Here is a 23,684-nt window from a genome sequence, read left to right on the forward strand (position 1 = left end):
TCAATTCATTTTGGCCCTGTTTTCAAAACATACATGAATTCAACCACTTCTCATTACTGCCACCACTGTCACCTGGCCAACCAACATCTCTGACCCAAATCGCCACAGGGGTCTCTGCCTCTTACTCCAGGTAACACATTCTCTACTGAGCAGTCAGAAAGCAAATCTCTTAATTAAAATGTCAGTCCCTGGTTAAAATGTCCCGTGGTTTCCCAACTAATTTAGAATAAAATCCCAACTCCCTTCTAGGGCCCACAAGGCTGCACATGACCTGGCCCTGCCCGCTCCCGACCTCGTCTCCAGACCCTCTCCCTCCCTCCAGATCCTCCAGGCACAGTGACCTGTGCCCAAACTCACGCAGCTTGTCCCCACCTCGGGCCGCCGCCTCTGTCCTCCCCTTCTGCCTGGAGGGAAGGTCTTCCCAAGATCGTCACAGGGCAGCTTCCTCCTCCTCTCTGAGGCCCCCTTCCCCAAGTGCCCACCCCCCAAGAACGTGGATGGACCTTTGTAACTGCCTTGACAGGTAGAGCTGGGTGAAAGTGACTTCTGAGACTAGACTGGAAAGCTTCCATGCACTTGTGTCTTATTCTCTTGGGACCCAGCGGCCATGCTGTGAGGAAGCCCACACCAGCCCATGTGGAAAGACCGCAAGAGGCTGCCCGTAAGTGTTCTGCCTGGCAACCAACATCGACCGTTAGACGCCAGCAGAGAAGCCCCAGATGAGTCCAGCCCCCATCAAGTCAGCTCTGGCCTCACGTCTTCCCAGCTGAGGCCCCAGACACCGTGCAGCTCAGAGAGCCGTCCCTGCTGCGTCCTGTCTGAATTCCTGACCCACGGAACCTGCAAGCAGAGTCAAAGGGTGTTTTATGCCACTAAGTGTGGGGTGGTTTTTATGCAGCAACAGTAACAGGAACGCCACCCTCTCCAACACTGTCATCCTGCCTCCATCACTTTCTATCACCTTATTTTATTGTTTTTCACTGGAGTTGACCTGACTGAGCTTACTCTACTGAGTTATGGGTTTACCTGTGCACTGTCTTCCCCCCTCCCTAGGGCGGGTGCTTGGGTGCTTTTGGTCGCCACTCACTGTGTCTTCAGCACTTAAAACCAGGTCTGGCACACGGCAGGTGCTCAGAACAATGTTTCTGAATAAACAAATGGATGAATACTAGGTTGGAGGCTTGTGTCACTGCGAATATAGCCCTTTCTACCTGTCATTAGAAGCGTGAACATTTCTGTGTTTCTCGTGAACCTGGGAGTCCTGTGACACATGCTCCATCTAATTCACTTGGATCTCTGCTATGTGCCCAGCACAGAAGTGTGCTGAGCTTGAGGGCCCTCTTCAAACTCATTCATTCATTCATTCTACAAATGTTTATTATGTGCTTGTGATATGCCAGACACCACACTAGGTTCAGAGGAGGAAGACGAGATAAACAAGACAGCTTCTGCCTGCAGGAGAAGAAGGGAGGACCCCAGCGCAGAGCCACAGTGCAGGTGTGTACCACGTGGTCACAGAAGACTCTGGAGCAAAGGGAGGTGGAGGTTGGGTCTCGAATGACAAGTAGGACCTCAGCAGGTCATGCTGGGGGAGGGGTCTCAGGGAGCAGCCCTGAACAGCAGGGAAGGGTAGGAGGACCGTGTGGATTTAAGGAAGGCCGGGCCAGAGGGTGCAGGTGGGCAAGGATGAGAGGTGAGGAGAGGAGGCTGGCAGCAAGCACCCTGGCCTGAGGGCTTCGTGAGCCGGCGGGCAGAAGAACTGGGTGCTCCCGTGAAAGTGATGGGAGCCACACGAGCGGGCTCAGTAACAACAGGGCTCCGCGCGTTCACACGGGGTGAGACAGTGCCCCAAAGCAGCTCAGGGGTGAGCGGATCCTGCCTCGGCCCGGGAGGCAGGGCAGACCTGGGGGAAGCCTCTGGAGCAGGGGCCGCCCTCACGCCCTCCAGCACGCCGCCCACCAGCCTGGCTTGGCAGACGCCAGGGTTTCTCAGCGACTCTCAAACTCAGAGCAGGGCACATCTAACCCCCAGTGAAGGAAGCCCCTCCCTGATCCGGACCAGCCTCCCGGAGCTGGTTCTGTTCCGGGTGCCATGAGGCAAGGGGCGGGCAGCGGCTTACAGGCTTGAACTGGCAAACGCACAGACCTGGGCTCTGGTCCCAGCCCTACCACTTCCTGGCTGTGTGACCCTACACAGGTCACTTTCCCTCTCTGAGCCTCAGTTTCCTCATTTGTAAAGAGGGGATACTAATGGCTTCTGCCTGTGGATGCTGTGAGAACTGAACGACGGCACGTGAGCACGACATCCTGGGCGACTCCAGGTGCACGGCAGAGGTGCGGCCGAAGTTCCTCATCTCACCTAAGAGAAGCTGACTACCTAGCACAAGGCCGGGCGTACGGTAGGTGCTCCCTAAGTGTTAACGGGAACGTAGCGATCCGGTTAACAAAACAACTGTTCTGTTGAACCTGGCTCCAGATGACTCCTCTTCATCAGGGGAAAAAGTGCTGAGAAGCAAGTCCGAAATTCAGACTGTGGGCAACTTGAGAACCGTATTTTTCAGTAAGTCAAGATAAAGACTGGGGTCGCAGAAAACATCTGGCTAAGTGAACTAATGGCTTTAGGGAGAAAGGAGCCTTGCTTTGTGGAGTCGGGAAAAAATTACCCACTGCTGGTTTTAATTTAAGATGAAAAAAATTTTATTCTATTAGCCTAAACATTGCTCTTATGTCCAATTGCGTGGAGTTTGGAATAATATTTTTCAAACAGAACTACTGCTATTTCAAGTCATTACAATGCTAAAAGCAGTCATCTGGGGTTGAGCAAGGATCTCATCATGGTTTCAATTCCCTCTGGTGTCATTTTCTGTTATATTTGAGAAATTCCTCAATAAAGATGTCAAATAGAAACAGGGTTTTACTCCCCAGAGGACAGATTTGGCCATCCTCCAGGACACAGTCCCAGGCAAGCCATCTCCACAAGAAAATAACCTCATTTGCTCAAAAAAAGAGAAAAGGTTCGACTGTGAAAACCCAGGCAAGAAAATAACCCTTCAGCCATCAGCCTCATTTCTCCTAGTTAGCTCAGAATGCTTTTCAGACTGTGCTGACCAGGCTCGGTTCCAGCCACCATCCCGAAGGAATTCAGTGGTGGTTGAGAGCGGAATGTTACAACCGGACGAGACTTTTGACCCAGACTTGGAGACAAAACAACGGGAGACGCAAACAGGCCTAACTGTCCCTGACGGGTGATGGGTTGTGGAGTGGGGCTCAGAGTGACTGGCCAGAGACGGTCAGGACCGCGCAAGGCAGCGAGAATGCAGAACACAGAAACTTGCCACCACTCAGTCCGCTTCTCACCCCTACCGAACACCCACTGAGGGCAGGCCCTGTGCTGGAAGCTTCATCAGGCAGCGTGAACACAAGTCCTACTGAGACAGAGCAGGCAGTTAAATGACCTACAGGTTGTGAGCAACAGGGAATGGCGGGGAGTGCAGCAATCGGGAACGTACACACACCCTCCAAAGGGGGCAGCCATGGTGCGGCTCCTGCCGGCTGCGGCTGGTACCACACTGAGACGTGGGCAAGAGGTGCCCCTGCTCTTGGCTCAATGCCTTGAGGGTCCCTGTGCTGCCCCTCCTGTGGCTGCAGCCCTTCCAATACAGTAAGGAGTCCACAGGGGGTCATGGCACCTGGAACACAAACACCTATTTGAGACCCCAAAATTCCTTGTCCACATGGCCCAAGTCTGTCTCTTCTCAGAGGGACAAATAACAGGACCAAGCCAAAGGGAAGGTGGTCTGGGGGCAAATGGTCAGAGCTTACACATTCAGGTTAGGACGGAGCCAGGGGTGAGAAGAAGGGGCGGAGAGCAGGCACTGCCCATGCTACCACTTTCTGGCACAAAACTCCAAGGAGTCCTAGATTTCTCAATTCCAGTCTAGCCTTCCAAGTCATTAGGAACACTTGTCAAGGTAGAAAAGATTGAACATATTCTAGTTTGAAGCTTCGTGATGACTTCCACGTTGGACCACATGGGATATGCACCCCTGCCCAAGTCCCACAAAGTCGGGCTGGGTGACTATGGCCAAGCAGGAACGGTGCTGGAAATATTGATTTTTATGTGACACCCCCTTGATTTATAAATGTTGACAAATAATTCAATCACCACCACCATCGTCACGGTCACATCATCAACATGGTGGGGAGAGACCAAACATGTTTACAGGCTGGAGGAGGGCTGTGGGCTGCCGGCTTGAAACCTCTGCAACACCCAGCACCCGCGGAGAATTTCACATCAGTACGTTCAGCTCTCCAGGTCTACTTTCATATTTAATTGTCACAGTGACACCAAGACAGGCATTTCTGACCCGCTCTGCAGTTAGGGGCACTGACACAAGGAGAGTCAGTAACTGGTCTCCAACATAGAACGCATGAGTGGTGGTGACAGAATGTGGGTCACATCTTCCAACTGCAAGTCCAGCTTCCTCGTACAGTGTTACTTGTTTCAGCCAGTGTCTATAAGCCTCCACGATCCTGACACTGTGCTGGGTACTTTTTCAGCGTTTTATGGGTGAGGGAGTTGCGGCTCTGAGAGCTTACGCGGTCAGGCGGGGCTGGAGCCAGTGGGAGCCAAGGCCTGTCTTCTCTAGAGCCGGAGTTTTGTCTTGAGAAGGAAAAAGCCCAAACATAAGGAGGTCTGTCGGGAAGCGTCTGCCCCAGCTAAAAGCAGAGGAGCAACAGAGAGAGCCTTTTGTCGGCTGCCGTATGTGTGAGTTAGAGCTGTAGGAAGTTGCAATCTGTGCTCGGAGGCGGGGGTGGGTGGAGTCTTACCCAGTTCCTTAAATTGATGAGTGTAAAAAGAATCCACCGTGAAAATCCTGTTGAAACAAAGACCTGCACAGACTCCATTAGTTTGGAGGCGTTGGGTACACCTGCCGTAGCCAAGAACAAGGGTGATGGGCTTCCCTGGTGGCGCAGTGGTTGAGCGTCCGCCTGCCGATGCAGGGGACGCGGGTTTGTGCCCCGGTCCGGGAAGATCCCACATGCCGCGGAGCGGCTGGGCCCGTGAGCCATGGCCGCTGAGCCTGCGCGTCCGGAGCCTGTGCTCCGCAACGGGAGAGGCCACAACAGTGAGAGGCCCGCGTACCGGAAAAAAAAAAAAAAAAAAAAAAGAACAAGGGTGTTTACAAACAGGTGACTGCCCGGGGGCTGCAGACGGCAGGCCGGGCCCCCACAAGGCCTCGGGGGCGTCAGACCAGCCCACCGCAATACATCTGGTCCGCAAGCTGATGACCAGCCTGGTGCCCATCACGTCTGTGTGCTCGGTGCCAGGCACCTTCAAGATGCTTGACATCCACGATCCCACTCAGTCCTCGCAAGAGCCGTGCCAGACAGAGGACTGCGAATTCTGTCTTACAGGTGATGAAACTAGGCCTGGAGGCGAGTATCACCTCCAGGCCAAAGGTCACGCAGCTGATAACTGGCAGAACCAGGATCTGAGCCCAGAACTGGCAGTTCCCAAGGTCCGTCTTCCTGACCACTGGGGATACTGCCTGCTGCTCCACAGAGACCGTCAGCTCTGCTTTCACGGACTAATCAGTTTCTGAAATGTGCTCTATCATCTGAAAAAAGGGGCGAGCAACTAGGAAAGTTAAATGCTTATGCTCTTGGGAGGATTAAAGGAGAGAAATCTTGAACAGCACTGAACTTGGCGTCCGGCACAATGAACGCTGTGCAGCCTCGGTTCTCCGCGATCTCACCAAAGGCTCTGCCTGCCGTGGCAGCCCCACCTCCCGCTCTTCCTCCCAGCACCCCGCCCACCCCGCCCCCCCCCAGCCCAGCCTCAAGGGGCCACCCACAGCTCTCCACGCAGGCTCTGCCCTTGACCCAGTAAACTGCTCGCCTACCTTTGGAGATCCTGTTGGATGCAGTCCCCCTGAGGAGTCAGGCCCCGCCACCCCCCAACCCCATGCAGGGATAGCTCTTCGCAGACCCCTCTGGGCTTTAACAGTCCAGACCTCCGTTTTGGCACTTATTTGGGGGTGTAATTACATGTTTATGGATCTGTTTCCCATAACAAGCTCATCTGAGATCCAATATGCATTCAACAGAAACAGGCAGAGGAACTGAAGACGAATACACCACTAACTCTGGAAGTTTCGGAGCACTTGGGATGTCCAGCTTCTATGCCATACACCAAAAAACCAGCTGCCACAATGGAAGGTTTACTGAGCCCTTCCAGGAAGCACGGCATCGAAAGCCATAAAAAAAAGTCCAAATAATCCTTTTGACCCAGTAGTTCCAGGAAGACTTGCTAAGGAAACAGTTGGGGAAACAAGAAAAAAAGTTTTATGCCCAGAATCACCTCTGGATTCTGATGGTAAAAACAAACAAAACAAGCAAGGAATTTCAACGTCCAACCACAAAAGGGTGGCTGAGTCACCTACGGTAATACTAATGCTCGTTTGTTGACAATTTATACTCGCCAAGTGCCAGCCACTTCACTGCACCATTTTATCCTCACACACAACCTAGTGAGGCAGACAGCGTGTTACCCCTGTTGCAGTCATGGTGACAGGAACCACTCTGAGGACTGAGAGCCCTGGGACAGGCACACTTCTCAGCCGTCTGGGCACGATCGCAATTTCTGCTCACAGCAGCGTGTGACACAGCTGCTCTTCACACCCTCCCTTTACCAACAAGTGACTGAGGCTCAGAGATGTTAAGAATGGGTTCACAGCCACACCACACTCCGGCCAAGTCCACGGTCTTACCCTCTAAGCTCCAGCCACCGTTCCCCAGGTCACTCAGCAGCCGGTAGCAGAAGAGGGCTTGGGGGACCGGGGCATCTGCTTTGGGACCACGTGGTTTCTACCAGGAGACGTTCCTCCTGCCACAGGCTGCAAACCACCTCTATTATGGGTTGAATTACATCCCTCCAAAGATGGCGAAGTCCTGACTCCCAGTGCCGATGAAAGTAACCCCTTCCGGAGACAGGTGACTGGCAGATGACCAAGTTAAGACGAGGTCAGTAGGGTACACCCTAATCCAATATGACCGTGTCCTTAGAAAGAGGGGACATTTGGCCAGAGACAGGCATGCAGAGAGCAAAGACAATGTGAAAACAGAGGGAGAATGTGATCTACGAGCAAAGGAAAGCCTGAGGCTACCAGAAGCTAGGAGAGAGGCATGAAACAGGTCCTCCCTCAAAGCCCCCAGAAGGAACCAACGCTGTTGACGCCACAACTTCAGATTTTAGCCTCTAGAACTGTGACAGGATACATTTCTGTAGCTTAAGCCACTCAGCTGTTACTTTGTTACAGCAGCCCCGGGTTGTTAGTCACTTATCAAACTATGAGGCAACTAGGAAAAGGGTGATAACAGGGGCCAGGCACCTGATCACAACTACAGTGTAACCACACCTGGCTGCAGAGAGACGCCTGAAGGCAAACACACCAGAGTAACCAAGATACTTTCCAGTTTTATCTTGTGCTCCTACGTTTCCCCAATTTGACCCAGAAAGTTTGCGTTACTCATAAGTTTTACACAACTGTTTTAAAAATATATGTATTTGAACCAGGAGAATCTGGAGGTGTGTAAGAATCCTTGTTATGGGCTGAACTGTGGTTTCCCCCAAATTCGTATGTTGAAGGTCTAAGCCCCAGTACCTCAGAATGTGACTGTATTTAAGACGGGACCTTTAAAGAGGTAATTACGTTGAAAATGAGTCGTGAGGATAGCTTCTACTCCGATATGACTGCTGTCCTTATAGGAAGAGGAGATTAGGACAGAGAGAGAGAGACAGGCATCAGGTACCTGCACGCAGAGAGAAGACCATGTGAACACCCAGCGAGAAGGGGGCCAGCTGCAAGCCAGGGAGAGAAGCCTCAGAATAGAAAGAGACACATCAACACCGTGACCTCGGACTTCTAGCCTCCAGGACTGTGAGAAAATAAATTCTTGTTGTTGAAGCCCCTCAAGCTGTGCTCTTTTGTTACGGCAGCCGTAGCAGACTAAGACAAGGAACCAAAAGAGGGCAGTCCTTCCCACGACCCCCCGCACTGCCAGCTGGAGCTGAGAAACAGGCAGGGTGTGCCCCGCGGGCAGGGCACAGCTGCTTCACTCACCCAGGCAGTTGTGTCCGTCGTGTGCCAGCATGAAGCCGTCAAAGCAGGTGCACCTGTAGTTCCCCGGGATGTTGATGCACTCGTGGACACAGCCCCCGTTGTAGTAGTCGTTCTCACACTCGTCGATGTCTGCAAAATGAGGTGCACGACAGGTATCAGAGGAAGAGCCTGGGGGTCCCCTCTCCCCCCACTGCTGAAGTCACCGGGACTTGAGTGGTTAGGGGATGACTCAACAGGTGTTCACTAAAGTCCTTGCTGGGGGCGGGGGGCCCAAAGGTTACAGAGATGCCACGAGGTTGGCCACCGCCTTGGGGAGCAGGGCCACGTGCCAGGCATGTTTGGGGTGATTTTCAGATCCCCCCTACAGAGAAGCAGGCGAGATTCCCACCCCTATCTTCCCCCTTTGAAGCCCTCTCAACACTAACAGCACGCAGGGATCCTGTCTAAAATCCCCCCAAACTGCCTCTTTTCAGGATATCTGAAAGCTTCCCAGAGGTGGAGACCTCATTACTTGTGAGGTAGGGGGTATGGGATAAATGAGCTTTGCACACCACCAAAAAATGTAGCTTCTGGAATGAGAGAAAAGTCCACATACTCCCCCCAGAGTTTCCTTCCAGATCAGCGTCTGAAGTCTGAATTTCTACTGCTCCAGTTTCCTTGTCACAACAAAGCCTTCTGCCTCATAAACAGTGGCCAATAGCCTTTGTAAAGGTCACCCTTTTTCCTGTTTTAAGTCTTTCTCAACATTTCCCATCAGGGGTCAAAGAGCTATCAGTTCTGAAGTTCCAGAGAGATCGGAGAGACCCTGGAGAGCAACAGAAGCGAGTCTAGTTAACATTCAATGAGCTGCTTCTATGCCCGAGTCCCGGGGGGGCGACACCACGCGCCATCACGGACCCAGTCCCCATGCTAACTCTGAAACATAGGCACCATCGTTGTTATTCCAATTTTACAAGCGCATCGGAGAAGCCGAGGCACAAGAAGGCCACACCCTTGCCACGGTCACACACCTAGAAGGGCTGTAAGTGGGATTCGACCAGTGCAACCCCCCAAGGCAGCAGAGGGGAGCGGGTGTTCAATCTACCCACCCAGACCTCCACAGGCTCTGCAGAGAAGCAGGAAAGGCGGCAGCCAGAAGTGTCCCACAGTGGAACCAGAAGTTCCCCAGTGGAACCGGAAGTGTTCCCACAGCCAAACCAGAAGCAGTACTGCCCCGTCTCAGCAGTACTAGAAGTGCTTTGCAAGAGGCTACCACGTGGGAAGAAGCAGTCTCTCCTCTACCTGGTCGAAGAGGGATTTTCGAGGCCCGGCTCCAGCTGTGAAAGCCAGGAAGGGGCCAGCCTGAAGAGAGGGAACTGAAAGCAACCCTGGCCGTTCCTGCAAATGCCTGAGGAGCTGCCACAGGGAGACATCCAGCTCCATGCTCTCTCCAAGCGGTCCAGAGGGCAGAGCTACTCACAGCCGGGGAAAGCCAAGGGGGCCAACTGATGTTCACGGGCAGGTATGTCCATCTGGAGGACAGGGCCTGTCTCAGGAGGTAGTGAGCTCCCTGACTCTGGAGGTGATCAAGCACTGTCTGGGACACTGCCAGCAGAGGGAATAACTTCATTGGAAACTGCAGCACTGAAAATGCTAGAATACAGGGTCTGAGCTGCGCAGCCTCCTCCTGGTGCCCACCCACCCTGCCACGATGAGGGAAGAATAAGGTTGCCTGGATCCCCAAAGGTGCAAGAGACAGGGGGTTTCCTGCTGCAGAGGCCATCAGTGTCAGCTGGGAAGCTGGCTCAATTCTGTAAGTCATTTGAATTGTTTTTAACCATTATACTTAATGCACTTAGACGTTTTAAATAACATTAAAGCAGGATGTAAGATTCTGTGTTTGAAAGGGCACATGGATTTATAAAGACAGATATTGATTACTTCCCAATCTCTGCAGCTCCGACCTTTTGCTAGAGCCCCAGATACACCGATCCAACCACCTCTCCCCCTAGATCATCCACACTCACGCCAAAGGCAACACGGCCCAACTTTAACTCATCCATCTGCACTTCCCTGGGGTTCCCCATCCCAGTGAATCCTGTTATCCTTCCACCTCTCCGCTGACACCTATCAGCTACCAACACGTGAATTTTCTACACTCTTAACGTGGGTACAGTCTGCTGACTGGTCGCCCGTTTCCACCGCCTGTACGCGTGAGCGTCATCTCTCATCTGATCCGAATCAGCAGCTCGCGAACTGCTGTCTCCCGCCTTTCCTTCATTCAAGCAGGTGACTCAAAAGAAGACGGCTTCCCTGGTGGCGCAGTGGTTAAGAATCTGCCTACCAATGCAAGGGACAGGGGTTCGAGCCCTGGCCCGGGAAGATCCCACATGCCGCGGAGCAACTAAGCCCGTGCACCACAACTACTGAGCCTGAGCTCTAGAGCCCGCAAGCCACAACTACTGAGCCCACGTGCCACAACTACTGAAGCCTGCGCGCCTAGAGCCCATGCTCCCAACAAGAGAAGCCACTGCAATGAGAAGCCTGCGCACCGCAACAAAGAGTAGCCCCTGCTCACCACAACTAGAGAAAGCCCGCGCACAGCAACGAAGACCCAACACAGCCAAAAATAAAAATAAAAAAAAAGAAGAGGGCCTGATTCCACCTGTGGGGGTGGAGCCTGATCAGTCTAACTCAGAGAGTAGATGGCATAGCAACTGCTATGGGTCCCAGGGTGGGCACATGACTCAGGCTGGATCAGTCAGACCGAGGGGAAGGACTTTTATTCCATGCTTGGGCAGAAGAATTCTCTCTCTCTCATGCTGTACCTCAGGATGCAGGTATCTACTCCTGAAACATATACCAGCTTATTTAATTTTCACAGCAACCCTCTGGAGTAGGTATTTTAACTCCATTTTATGGTTAAGCAAAATAAAGGGCAGAGAGGTAATTGCTCAAGGTCACATAGTAAGTGGTAGGGCAAGGATCAAAACACGTGTCTTTCGGTTTACAAAGCCCATGTCCTTTCTGGTAAGTTAGAATGCCCATGACATGCCAGGCACTGACAGGCAAAGCACTTTATATATGTTATTTCACTCTTGGCACATTTACCCTATGTACCAAGAAAGTGTAATCTAATCATCAAAACATCCATTCACACCTCATCCTTCCACCTGCGCCACATCCATACACACACACACTCGTGTGTGCACCTACCCATCGACCCAAATAGCCAGCCAGTCAGTCACGCATCCACTCATCCAAACATCCATCCACCCCCCCACTATCCATCCATCTAGTCCCTCCAATAAGCTATTCATTCAGACACCCACCCCAACCATCCTTCCATCTGCCTATGCATGCTAAAATCTATCCATCTAAACATCCAGTCAGCTGACCACCCTTCCATTTATCCAATCACCTATTCCCCATCTACTTATCCAGTCAAACATCCACCCGTACAAACGTGCATCCGTCCGTCTAAATATTCAGCCAGACACCCATCCTTCCATTCACCTAAGCATCTATTTATCTAAATACTTATCCATCTAAATGTCTAACCATCTATCCATCTATTCATTGATCCAAACACCCACCCATCTATCCAAACACACACACACACACACACACACACACACACACACACGCACCCCTACTTGTTCATCCATCTATCCAGCTCAACATTCACCCATCCATCCAACCAAACACCTATTCATCCATCCATCAGTGACTTCAAACATCCTGCATCTAAACAGCCTACAAAATACACACAAAAAGGTTTTCAAAAAGAACAGATGTTAGGATGAAGAAAGAGAAATGAGGGTTGCGGAATAAGGGAAAGCTGGGCAGTGTATGCAGAAATACACTTGGTAATTCCAGCACGATGACAAAAGGAAGGCCTCAAATAGGACTTTGAGTTTCCTAGAAACCAAGGCAAGGAAGGAAACACGATCAGTTATAGAGTCACCACATCCATAAAATTCCATTGAACAAGCTGCTTTGAGGGTGATAAGGTCTGAGAAAATCGTCTTTCCCCAATTAGGATAATCATACACCCATATTAGCCTGGCATAGTTCCAGTTTATGCTGTTGTCTGGGTATAATTTTTAACAGCAACATTTTCACTATCAAAATGATAAACTACTCGATCACCATGCACAAAAGACGTTATAAAGAGATTGCTGGAGAGTCCACAAAACAACTCTAGCCTTTTCCTTCCTCTGACTCCCCATAACGTAGGCCACGGTGGGCGCTGCTGGGCTGAAGAGTGCAGGAACGTTTGCTGCTCACATTTCTTCCCTTAATCCAGTCCCAGAGAATTCCCCCAGATCTGAGCACCCCTTAGAATTATCGGTTCCTCTCCAATCCCCAGGCCTGAAGTGCTCTCACAGGCTTCCGAGGCCAACCTGCTTTACCCACCCACACAGCATCCGTCCCGAATGGAGAACGTCTGCTCACAAACCAAACCTTCCCTGATGTTCTGTGTATGTGCCTTGAATTTTTGTTCTTTAAAATCGTGTGAGCCTCCTCCTTTAATAATAAGAGATAAACACATAAACAAATCAACCAAAAAATAAATCCCTGCCAAAGCTAGTAGATTTATTATTGTAAAAAACTCATCAAAGAGCCATCAGCCCCAGAGGAGGTCCTGCAGGCCTCCAAGATGCCCATCAGTCTCAGACCACCTCAAAAAAAATTTTTTTATTGAAGTATAGTTGATTTACAATGTTGTATTAACGTCTTCTGTACAACAAAGTGATTCAGTTATATATATATATTCTTTTTTAAAATAGTCTTTTCCATTATGGTTTATGATAGGATACTGAATATAGTTCTCTGAGCTATACAGTAGGATCTTGTTGTTTATCCATCCCATATACACTAGTTTACATCTGCTAACCCCTATCTCCCGCGCCATCCCTCCCCCAAACCCCTCCCTCTGGCAGCCACCAGTCTGTTCTCTATGTTGGACCACGTTTTAAGGACTGTTAAGGTCAGAGAATGAGGAACAGGCGGTTGGAGAGCGGAGAGGGTAAAGGAATGGAGGGGGGCAGAGCCAAGCTCTCTAGATCTTTACTCTTTTCTTAAACTTTGAAGTATAGTTGATTTACAATATTGTGTTAGTTTCTGCTGTACCGCCAAGTGACTCAGTTACATATTTTCAGATTCTTTTCCATTATAGGTTATTACAAGATATTGAATGTAGCCCCCTGTGCTATATGGTAAATCCCTGTTGCTTGTCTAGTCTATGCTTAGTAGTTTGTGTCTGTTAATCCCAAACTCCTAATTTATTCCTCCCACACTCCTTTTCCCCTTTGATAACTATAAATTTGTTTTCTATGTATGTGAGTCTGCTTCTGCTCTGCGTATAGAACCATTTGTATTATTTTTTAGATTCCACATGTAAGTGATATCATATAATATTTGTCTTTCTCTGTCTGACTCACTTCACTTAGTAGGATATTCTCTAGGTCCATCCATGTTGCTGCAAATGGCATTATTTCATTCTTTTTATGGCTGAGTAATATTCCATTGTGTGTGTGTGTGTGTGTGTGTGTGTGTGTATCTCACATCTTCTAAACCAACTGTCTGTTGGCGGGTACTTGAGTTGTCTCCATGTCGTGGCTATTGTACATAGTGCTGCTATGAACATTAGGGTGCATGTATCTTTTTGAATTAGAGTTTTCATCTTTTCTGGATATATGCCCAGGAGTGGGATTGCTAGATCATATAATAGCTCTATTTTTAGTTTTTTAAGGAACCTCCATACTGTTTTCCATAGTGGCTGCACCAACTTACATTCCTACCAACAGTGTAGGAGCGTCCCCTTTCTCCACACCCTCTCCAGCGTTTATTACTTGTAGACTTTTTGATGATGGCCATTCTGACTGGTGTGAGGTGCTACCTCATTGTGGTTTTGATTTGCATTTCTGATAATTAGTGATGTTGAGCATCTTTTCTTGTGCCTGTTGGCCATCTGTATGTCTTCTTTGGGGAAATGTCTATTTAGATCTTCTGCCCATTTTTTGATTGGGTTTTTTGGTTTTTTGTTTTGTTTTGTTTTTTTGATACTGAGTTGTATGAGCTGTTTGTATAGTTTGGAAATTAAGCCCTTGTTGGTCACATCATTTGCAAATATTTTCTCCCATTCCATACATTGTCTTTTCGTTTTGTTTATGGTTTCCTTTGCTGTGTAAGAGCTTTTAAGTTGGATTAGGTCTCATTTGTTTAGTTTTGCTTTTATTTCTTTTGCCTTGGGAGACTGATCTAGATATTTACTCTTAAAGGACTGTTGTGAGTTGGACTGTGTCCCCCGAAAAGAAGTGTTGATGTCCTAACCCTCAGGACTTGTGAATGGGACTTGATTTGGAAATAGGATCTTTGCAAATTTTAGGTAAGGCTGCAGTGGAGTAGGGTGGGCCTAAACCAGTGACTGGTGTTCTTATAAGAAGGGAATTTGGATATAGACGCACAGAGAGGATGTTAGGACAGGAAGGAGAAAACCATGTGAAAACACAGACATACAGAGGGAAGACGGCCACAGGACCACAGCAGCAGAGATCGGAGTGATGAAGCTGTGTGGAAAGCAGGTGTGACTGCTGATTCCATTTTACTGATGCCGAGAAACGAGGCCCAGCATGGCTGAGGACCTTGTCTGCAGGCCTCCAGCCAGGGGCTGCGTTCAGACGCAGGCTCTACTCCCGCTGGAGCCGCGTCCTCGGGCTGCATGAGATGAATACTTATAAAAAGTGCTTCATGCTCCAAAAAGTTATCAAGGAGAAAGGTGGGGAGGAGGTGTCACGTGCATCATTGCTTTTATTTCCGAGGTCTGTACCTGCTCTTGAGGTTGAGGGGCAGTGACAGAGATGGTTCATCCCAGAGAAAGTGGGCAGGACAAAAAAGCTGACCTGAATGCTAAGGATGAGAAGTCTCAACGGCTCGCCTTAAACATCCCTGCTCCTTCTCCAGCCTGGATTTTTTTTTTTTTAATGAGAACTCAATTCCCAACAGAAAACAGCTTCCAACATCCAATAGAGCAGAGAAAAACAGCACGGGGTGCTGCTCATGGGATTCTAAAAGGTCCCGCAGTTCCACTTTTCCTACAGTAAAACGGCAGCAGGCACACACGATCCCACAGCTGTGGTTATGTACCAGCAACGCTGGTAAGGACTCGAGTGGGATGAGTACGGTTTCCTTCATCTAACTCAAAACTGATTCTCGCTGCCCCATAAAATATACACCTACTCTGTAGTGCCCATAAGAGATTCTACCACAACGAGTCGGAGATGCTTCTCATTTTAATACTACTTAGGGCATTTTAGTCCTAAAAATCAGACTGACCGGGAAGGGTCTCAAAATGAGGCTTTTGAAAGCATCTCACTCTCCACTCTCAGAGATCACTACCGAAAATACCTTCGCGTTTCCCCTTGAAATTGGCATTTTTCTCAAAATTCCTTGCAGACAGTGGAGACCGAACGCTCTAACAAAGAACTCTTCCCTGGCTGGGCGTTTGCATGTCTTCTCCTTTGTCTGGGGGCTTTAGGAAAAACCGCGCACTCCTTAGATCAGGCAACCATTCTGGGAGAGATGTATGGCTTAGGAAGTTGAGTCCTCATTGGTGAATAAATCTTAATCCAGTTTGTTGGCTAATTACATTCGCGGGAAGGTAGTTTCGCAGAGCCGCCTAGCAGGAAGGATTAAGCCTCCCCCCCGTTGCCGGTGCCACAGGGTTAAGCTCTGGGTTTGTAATGACTGAGTAATGAGACCCGCTCTCGGTGGACCCCTGGCATCCATCGATCAGGTTTCCCTTCTGCTGAGACAATGCCAGAAGTGGGCCCAGCAGTTAATTATGGGAAAGGTCAAAGGTCATGCAAAACCAACACAAATCTATATACTTTTTCATTCCTAACTGCACACAATGACCATGGCTCAGCCAGAGGGTGGGAAGGTCCTCCCCCCAGCCAACCCATGATCCAAGGTAACCATGGGGTCTGAGCTGCTGGCTGACCTCTCCCAGTGGCCCGGACGGCTTCGGGCCTCCTCCACGCTTCTGCTTGTGCTGCCCGGAGCTCCTTCCTCTTCACAGACACCTACGCCCTTCTGCAGACTGAGCCCCAGCATCAGCTCCTCCCTGAAGCTCTTGCAGATCCCCTGGCAGACGGGGCTCTTCCCCACCCTCTGGACGCCACAGCTCCTTGAATGGACACTATCGCTACTCTCACTTGCGATGTATGTGTCCTTCGAGGCTGTGAGTTCCATGGGAAAGGAACTGTGTCCTGTTCAGCTGCAGGTTCAGCAGTAGCATGGTGTCTCCTCAAAGGTCTGCTCGGCATTGAACGAGTGAGTAGCCCTCTTGACTGGAGCCTCCGTGGACGTGTGAGGCCGTATGCAGGCCCTTTGCTACGAGCACCCTGAGAAGTGGGTACCAACATCTTTTTCTGACAGCAAGGGAAACCAAGGCTCGTAGGTGTTACCTGCCCTGCCCAAGGTCACACAGCTAATACACGTGGAGCCAGGAAGTGAGCCAGGCTACCTGACTTCGGAGGACGCCGTCTCAGTCACAAAGGGCCACGTTTTGTAGGATTCCATTTACATGAAGTCTCCAGAAAGGCCACAACTATTGAGACAGAAAGCAGATTAGTGGTTTCCGGGGACTGGGGGGCTGGGGAGTGATGGCTAAGGGGTACAGGGCTTCTTTCTGTTGTAATGAAAAGGGTCTAAAGTTGATTTCGGTGATGGATACACAGCTCTGTAAATACTGAATCGTATACTTTATTTATTTATTTATTTTTAATTAATTAATTTATTTATTTATGGCTGTGTTGGGTCTTCGTTTCTGTGCGAGGGCTTTCTCTAGTTGTGGCAAGCGGGGGCCACTCTTCATCGCGGTGCGCGGGCCTCTCACTATCGCGGCCTCTCTTGTTGCGGAGCACAGGCTCCAGACGCGCAGGCTCAGTAGTTGTGGCTCACGGGCCTAGTTGCTCCACGGCATGTGGGATCTTCCCGGACCAGGGCTCAAACCCGTGTCCCCTGCATTGGCAGGCAGATTTTTAACCACTGCGCCACCAGGGAAGCCCTGAATCGTATACTTTAAGCGGGTGCATTGTATGGTATGTTTTTCTAAGTTAATGCTCTCGGCACTCGCATCCACCGTGCTGGCGAGTCTCTGGGGTGCATCTGCTGGGGTGCAGATGCTCACCTTGGACTGACCTCGAATGCCACCTGTCCAGCACGGGCTCAAGGTGGGCTTTGTGGTTCCCAAGTAACAGGCAGGACTGGCCTAGCAAACCCAAAGGACCAGTTAATTACTCCTTCTCTCCCTCCAAAGCACCCTGGACCCTTCACTGGGGGCTCCGACATCGGGCCTGGTGGGCGCCGAAGCACCCTGGCTGGCAGAGAGCTCACCTATCCAAGTGTTCAGGATGGAAGTAAGGAGGGGCCCTAGGAGGCTGCTAGCCCAGAGCTGAGGCTCCCACTACTCTCCCACCAGTCAGAGGCATGGTCATTCTCCCACCCGCTGAGCAAACTGCAGGCTCAGGGGGGCTGTTCCACGGGCCCAACCCCCTTGGAACTCAACAAGAGGATCATTGGAAGTTGCCTGAAAGCCTGAGCCGCCGCTTGGAATGGGGAAGCTGGGGTCCTAGAGCTCCACCGATGCGCCCCTGGATTTGATAAAGGGGTAACCGAGCCCAGAGAGGGAAGCTGCGGAGCTAACCTATCAGCAGGTCGAGGCCGACAGCAACTTGAACCAAGACTCCCAGCCCAGGCGTCTTCCCCTAACCTCACAGGCCGCCCTCTGTGCTCCAGCAGCAAGGGCCGGAGCTGCCCTGGTGCAGTTTGATTTCATTCTCTTTCTCTCCAAATCCCCAGTGGAGTTTCTCTCTAATGACAATAAGATCGGGAACAACTCCCCACCCCCACCTTCTAATGGCAGGTGGCTAAACCCTTACTATAGGCCAGGTAGGAAGGGCTTAACTTCTCTCATCACAGAAAGAGAAACTGAGGCTCATAGAGCTGAAGTGACTCGCGCAAGACCGCCCAGCTAGTAAGTGGCAAAGCCAAAACTGGAAGAAGCCAGGCAGGCTGGTTCCAGACTCCACCGTCCTAACCTTGACACAATCACCTGAAGAATTCCCCACGTCTCCGTGAACAGGGAGCCAGGGCCCACGGTCCTCGTGGAGGATGAAGCCACCTCCCCAACTTCTTCCCTCCTATACCAGCACCTTCCCCGTCCTGGCCCCTGGCCCTCAGCCCAGACCCTGGCCACGAGGAGCTGCCAGCCTAGAGGGGGAGGGTGACCCAGAGACAGACGAACATCTCACGTGGGGACAGCCTTGCCGCCAGCGCTCCGGCTGGGCCAGGCCTGCCTTTGGGGCTGTCAGTGGGAAGGGACAGGCGGTTCACAGTCCAGCTGGAGCCCACCTGGAACCCCTACAGACTTAGGCCGCACTGTGCGCCACCATGGCAAGGAGCACACTGGAGACAGAGCTGCCCGCTGCAGGGGTCCAAAGGGGCCTGGGGTATCCTGGCCCCAGCCCTGAACTCTGCAGTCAGCACACTAAGGCCCAAGAGGTCCACAGACCTGCCCAAGGTCACACAGGTTGGCACCCAGGCCTCCACGGACCTACACCCAGCTCTACTCCCCTCGACTCAAGGGGCAGGAGGCCCAGACAGAGGCAGGGTGGCTCCGGGACAGAGGGTGCATCTTGGAGCCCACGGCGGGAGCGGGGCTGAGCCACGGCAGCAGCCAGAAGTCCAAGCTGGCCGGATGGGATTTTCCACTCTCTCCTCCCAGGGGCTGCAGCCCTGGCGCATCTGAAGGACCCCCTCCAAGTACCCTCCGAGACCCCCTGACCTTGCCGGCACACACAAGCCCTCTGGCACTCTTTGTCTCAAGGCCTTTGGGGAAGGCTGCCATCCACTTCAGTAGCATTCAAAGGCCAACAGGCCCGTAGTTTATTTTCTTAGAAATAATGGTTTTCTCTGGTTAGCATTCCTCCAATGGAAAAACAAATCCAGCCACTGTAACAAGGAGCGGCCAAGAGGAAGCTGGAGGGCCTGGAGGAAGGGGCCGAAGAGGCCTGCTGCCTGGGGAGCCTGGAGACGAGGGGAGGGGTGGGGGCAGAGGTCCGCTAACCCTAGGAGAAATGGGGATTTAGAGAAGAAAGAAAGCCCGACGTGCAGGCCCTGGTGCTGTCTTCAGCGCACTCTCACATATGGCGAGGTGGCTTTCCCTCCCCCAAGCCCACTGCAGCGCACATTCTGGGAGGCAGGTGCCGTTGCTCCCGTTTGATGGGTAAGGAACCAGGTCTCAGGAAGGTCAGGTCACTTGCTGGACTCACTGAGTCGGCAAGGACAAAAACAGGCCTCTGCATCCTTGCTACAGACACTCCCGTGGAGCAGCAGAGCTGGGAGGAACGTCAGAGACCCGCTCTGCTTTCCTAACTTAGCCCAGACGACACCTCTCCAGGGAGCCCTCTCAAACTCCCCCCTCCCCAGGCAGAGATATGCGCCCTCTCTCGTCCGCACCCCCACTGAGTCTGGTCTGTATCTCCATTGCTGTACTCTCCACACGCTGTTATGATCACATCTTTCCCAATCTGTCTCTCCCCTAACCGGGGAGGTCAGGAAAACGTCTTGGCCCCAGCACCAGGCTTGGCACAGAGTAGGTACTCAGTGAACATTCTTGACACTAAACTGTATCTAGTCCAGTGGACACATTTTACACACGGGCAAACTGAGGCTGAGGGAGCCAATCACCTCCAATGCTTAAACGCCAACGATTCGAGCTTTCAATTTTTCCTTCCAGAAATGGACGTGGACTCCGAGAAGCCTAAACTCTGCAGCAGATCTGGGACCAGTTGTAAGCAGCGCTGCCTAATTGCTAGCTGACAGCAACTTGGAATTTTAAGTCACATCCAATTTCTTCCTGCCCGCTGGTCTGCTGGACTGGAGCGCTTTCATCTTCAGCAGGGCACACATTAGCATGCATAATTGCACGTTTTAAGACTTGAAGAAGAATTTCCCCTCCTCTCCGCTCCCAGCCCACCTCCTACTGCCCTTTCCTGGACTCCCAGAAAGCAGAATTTTATCTGGAGCCTCAATAAAGTGTGTAATAATGATGATGAAAATGACTGAATAAGGTCATAGACATTATTCCCTCAGAAGGCCAATTGGTCTTAAGATTTTTTTTCTGATGTTAAACTAAATGGATCACGGTATGCGTTATTAGGAGTTTTGTTAAAACACTTAATAGCATGCCCTGTAATCTACCTAACTTCAGTGACTGACAAGCAGACCCTGGGGACATAAAATTCAGGAAGTGACTACTTACATTCATTACATACATGCTAATTTTGTGATCTCTGATGCCCATAAGGTTGTCATTTTTTTCCTTTTCACAAAAAAGGGAAAACAGTAATATATTTGATATACTGTGGCCAAAACAAAAAGTTATTTCCCTCCAGAGTTTTCATTATAACATTTTGGAAAAGGCCCGAGTTGGAACATGCAAGTGGAATAAACCACTTGAATAAATGGTCTAAAAAATTAAGTGGATATAGAAGGGGTGATGTGCACTGCTGGTTCAGACTAAACAGTGATTATCAAGAGGGCCTCAGTTATTTAAACAAGCCATATGAGGATGGTTTTCTCCACGTTTGGGGTCTGGTCCTGATTATAAATGAGAGCTTTTAATTAAGATTAGTAAGACCCAATTCAGGCTATAATTTGGTCCTTTTCCTTAGCGAATGTCTATGAAAACAAAGCAATTAAGGTTAAATGAGTTGAAGCATTTAAAGGGGATGAAATGCCCCTTCCTTGTCCCCGGTCTGCCCCCTCGGCCGAAAGAGTACACACAGGACCAACTAATTCAGACCAGGAGGCCAGCACAGAGCTGGCCCTGGCGGCCCCCTAAAGGCCCATGCACAAGGCGCCTGGTGAGGGGGGATATAGCAGCTGAGCTAAATGAAGAGGGATGGGGAAACAGAATGTGCAAAGGGCCTGGGGTAGGAAGGAGCTGGCAAGTTTGAGGAGCTAAATAAAGACAGTGATGCTGGGGTGTGGTTAGAGAGGAAAGGATAGAGAATGACAGCAGTTCGAAGTGGTTAGCTGAGGGGGTATCTCCCAGCTATCAGGGCTCATAGGGCCTGGCTTAGATGAGCTGATGGCAGTGAGGGGAGGTGTGAAAGGGTCTCCCCAGCCCCCTCTAACACTCCATAGCTAAGGAACTCCTTCCACTGCATTCAAACAGGCTTATGGGGGCCTAGACCACTGCTGGGACACTGCTGGGAACTCCTTCCACTGCATTCAAACAGGCTTATGGGGGCCTAGACCGCTGACCTGGGTTGGAATCCAGGCCCTGCCGTCTCTCAGCTGGGTGACGTGGTTAGAGACTGACCTCCCTGGGCCCAATTTCCTCAACCTAATTCTGCCACTGGTCCCCGCCAGATATCCTTGGACTAACCCTTTCCCCTCTCAGGCCTCAGCTTCCTCATCTACAAAACCTTCAAAGTTTGGGAGGCTTGGACTTCCCTGGTGGCGCAGCGGTTAAGAATCTGCCTGCCAATGAAGGGGACACGGGTTTGAGCCCTGGTCCGGGAAGATCCCACATACCATGGAGCAACTAAGCCTGTGCGCCACAACTACTAAGCCTGTGCTCTAGAGCCCACAAGCCACAACTACAGAGCCCTCGTGCCACAACTACTGAAGCCCGCGCGCCTAGAGCCCGTGCTCCGCAACAAGAGAAGCCACCACAGTGAGAAGCCCCTGTATCACAACAAAGAGTAGCCCGGGGTCGCTGCAACTAGAGAAAGCCCGCGCGCAGCAACGAAGACACAACACCGCCAAAAATAAAATTAATTAATTAATTAAAAACAAAACAAAAAGCCCCACAAAGCTTGGGAGGCTCTGGGAGGCCTTTCCTGATAACCCAGAGATTGATAAGGGTCATTCACTGCCCACCAACCCTGAGTGAAGTCACATGGGTCATCACAACCCAGTGTGACAGGAGCTCTGAAGGAAGGATGCTCACAGGTGACAGCTGACCTGTCTGGGGCATCAGGGAAGGCTTCCTGGAGGAGGTGACTGCTGGGACTCATCCATCCACCCTTTCACCCAACAGAGGCCTTCTAAGCCCTGTGCCAGGCCTGGTGCTGGGTTCTAGGGGTCAGAGCTGACAGACCCTGCCTTGGAGAAGCCCACACATGGGAAACATCAACGTAGTGTGACGTGGGCTAAACGAGGGCTGTATGGGCCTGGGGAGGGCAACAAATGGGGCGGTCATCTGTAAAACCCGGGGGCTGCCCTGGAGGCCCGGTAGAGTTCACTCCAGCTCTGCACATCCATGAGTTTACCTCAAGCAACTTCAGATCCTGTCAAAATGCAGATCATCAAGAAAACACTGATTTATCCTCAGCTTTGCTCAGCGTCTTTCGCAATGTCTGAGGCACCTCGTTCTGGCTACAGCAAGCCCCCTGCCAGCGTTAAGCTGACCCTATGTGGCCCCAGGCTGCTCCCTGGACACACAGTGGCTGCACACGTGGAAGCCCCATCATCACCATCACACGTGAACTGGCCACATGGCAAGATGGCCTTGAAGGCGTGTGAGAAACCATCCCCGGAAGGGGGTTCCGGCTGCTTCAGGTGCCAGGTTTCCTAAAGGGTTTTCCTCAAGCAGTGGGAGTTTCAAGGCAACACAGTGAAGGGTACGAAAGGCTCACTCGGTCCCACATGGTGGAGCCATAGGCTGATTTCATCCTGGGGAGAGCTAGGGAGGCTGTGGCAGCCACATTCTCTGGACCTGCTTTGCTGAGAATCTGTCCTCTGTGTGTACCACGGTAAACAGCAAATTTTATCAGATCTCTAGGACAAGGCAGCTCATTTCCCCCCAGACTCCAACCCCACGCTCTGCAAAACCCACACCAGCTCAGGACCTGCAGATAAAGGGGCCCAGGGAGGGAAAGTAGGTTTCATCTAAAGTAGAAATGGCTGTCTGGAGTGTCTGGTGATTGATTATTGATGTCTGCTAGGGGAGAAGGTGGCAGCACAGTATTTGCCAGTCCTGGGGTAGGGTTAGTAGAACAAAGGAAAGCCTTCTGTCACTCGTATCTTTTACTGCACATTCTTGGTAAATGGTCATCTGTGAATGGCACACACGTCTGTGTGTCTCTGTGGGGATATGGATATATGCATACGGTTTATCCGAATAGTCAATGAACCAGAACACCCCATTTCCCAGCTGGGAGTTGTTGGAAAGACAAGGCTTCACCCCTTTCATATACTGGACAACATTATGATCATCGATATCATCAACAACTTCATCTTCATCATCAATATCACTATCATCAGCGTCATCACTGTTAACATCACCGTTAGTACCACCATCACCGCCATCATCACCACGGTAACAGGTGATGATGCTTATGCGGCGTGTCCTCTGTGTCAGGCTCTGTTCACATGCTTTATACACATTAATTCACTTAATCCTCACACCATCTTTATGAGGTAGGACTATTATTATCTCTATTTCACAAGTAAACAAAAGAAGGTCTAGTAACTTGTCCAGGCTACACAGGCGGGA

At 50.9% G+C, this 23,684-nt stretch overlaps 1 protein-coding gene across 2 annotated transcripts in view; it reads right to left on the reverse strand.

Annotated features, from left to right (window-relative positions):
- SCUBE1 (signal peptide, CUB domain and EGF like domain containing 1) overlaps nt 1-23,684 on the reverse strand; it is a 128,762-nt gene that overhangs the window by 98,426 nt on the left and 6,652 nt on the right. For both annotated transcript variants that reach the window (XM_067698326.1, XM_067698325.1), the window contains exon 3: nt 8,126-8,254. In XM_067698326.1, the coding sequence (XP_067554427.1) occupies nt 8,126-8,254 (129 nt within the window). The remainder of the gene's footprint in view (nt 1-8,125; nt 8,255-23,684) is intronic.

Source organism: Pseudorca crassidens, chromosome 11 (genome assembly GCF_039906515.1).
Source record: "Pseudorca crassidens isolate mPseCra1 chromosome 11, mPseCra1.hap1, whole genome shotgun sequence".
Classification (NCBI taxonomy): Eukaryota; Metazoa; Chordata; class Mammalia; order Artiodactyla; family Delphinidae; genus Pseudorca; species Pseudorca crassidens.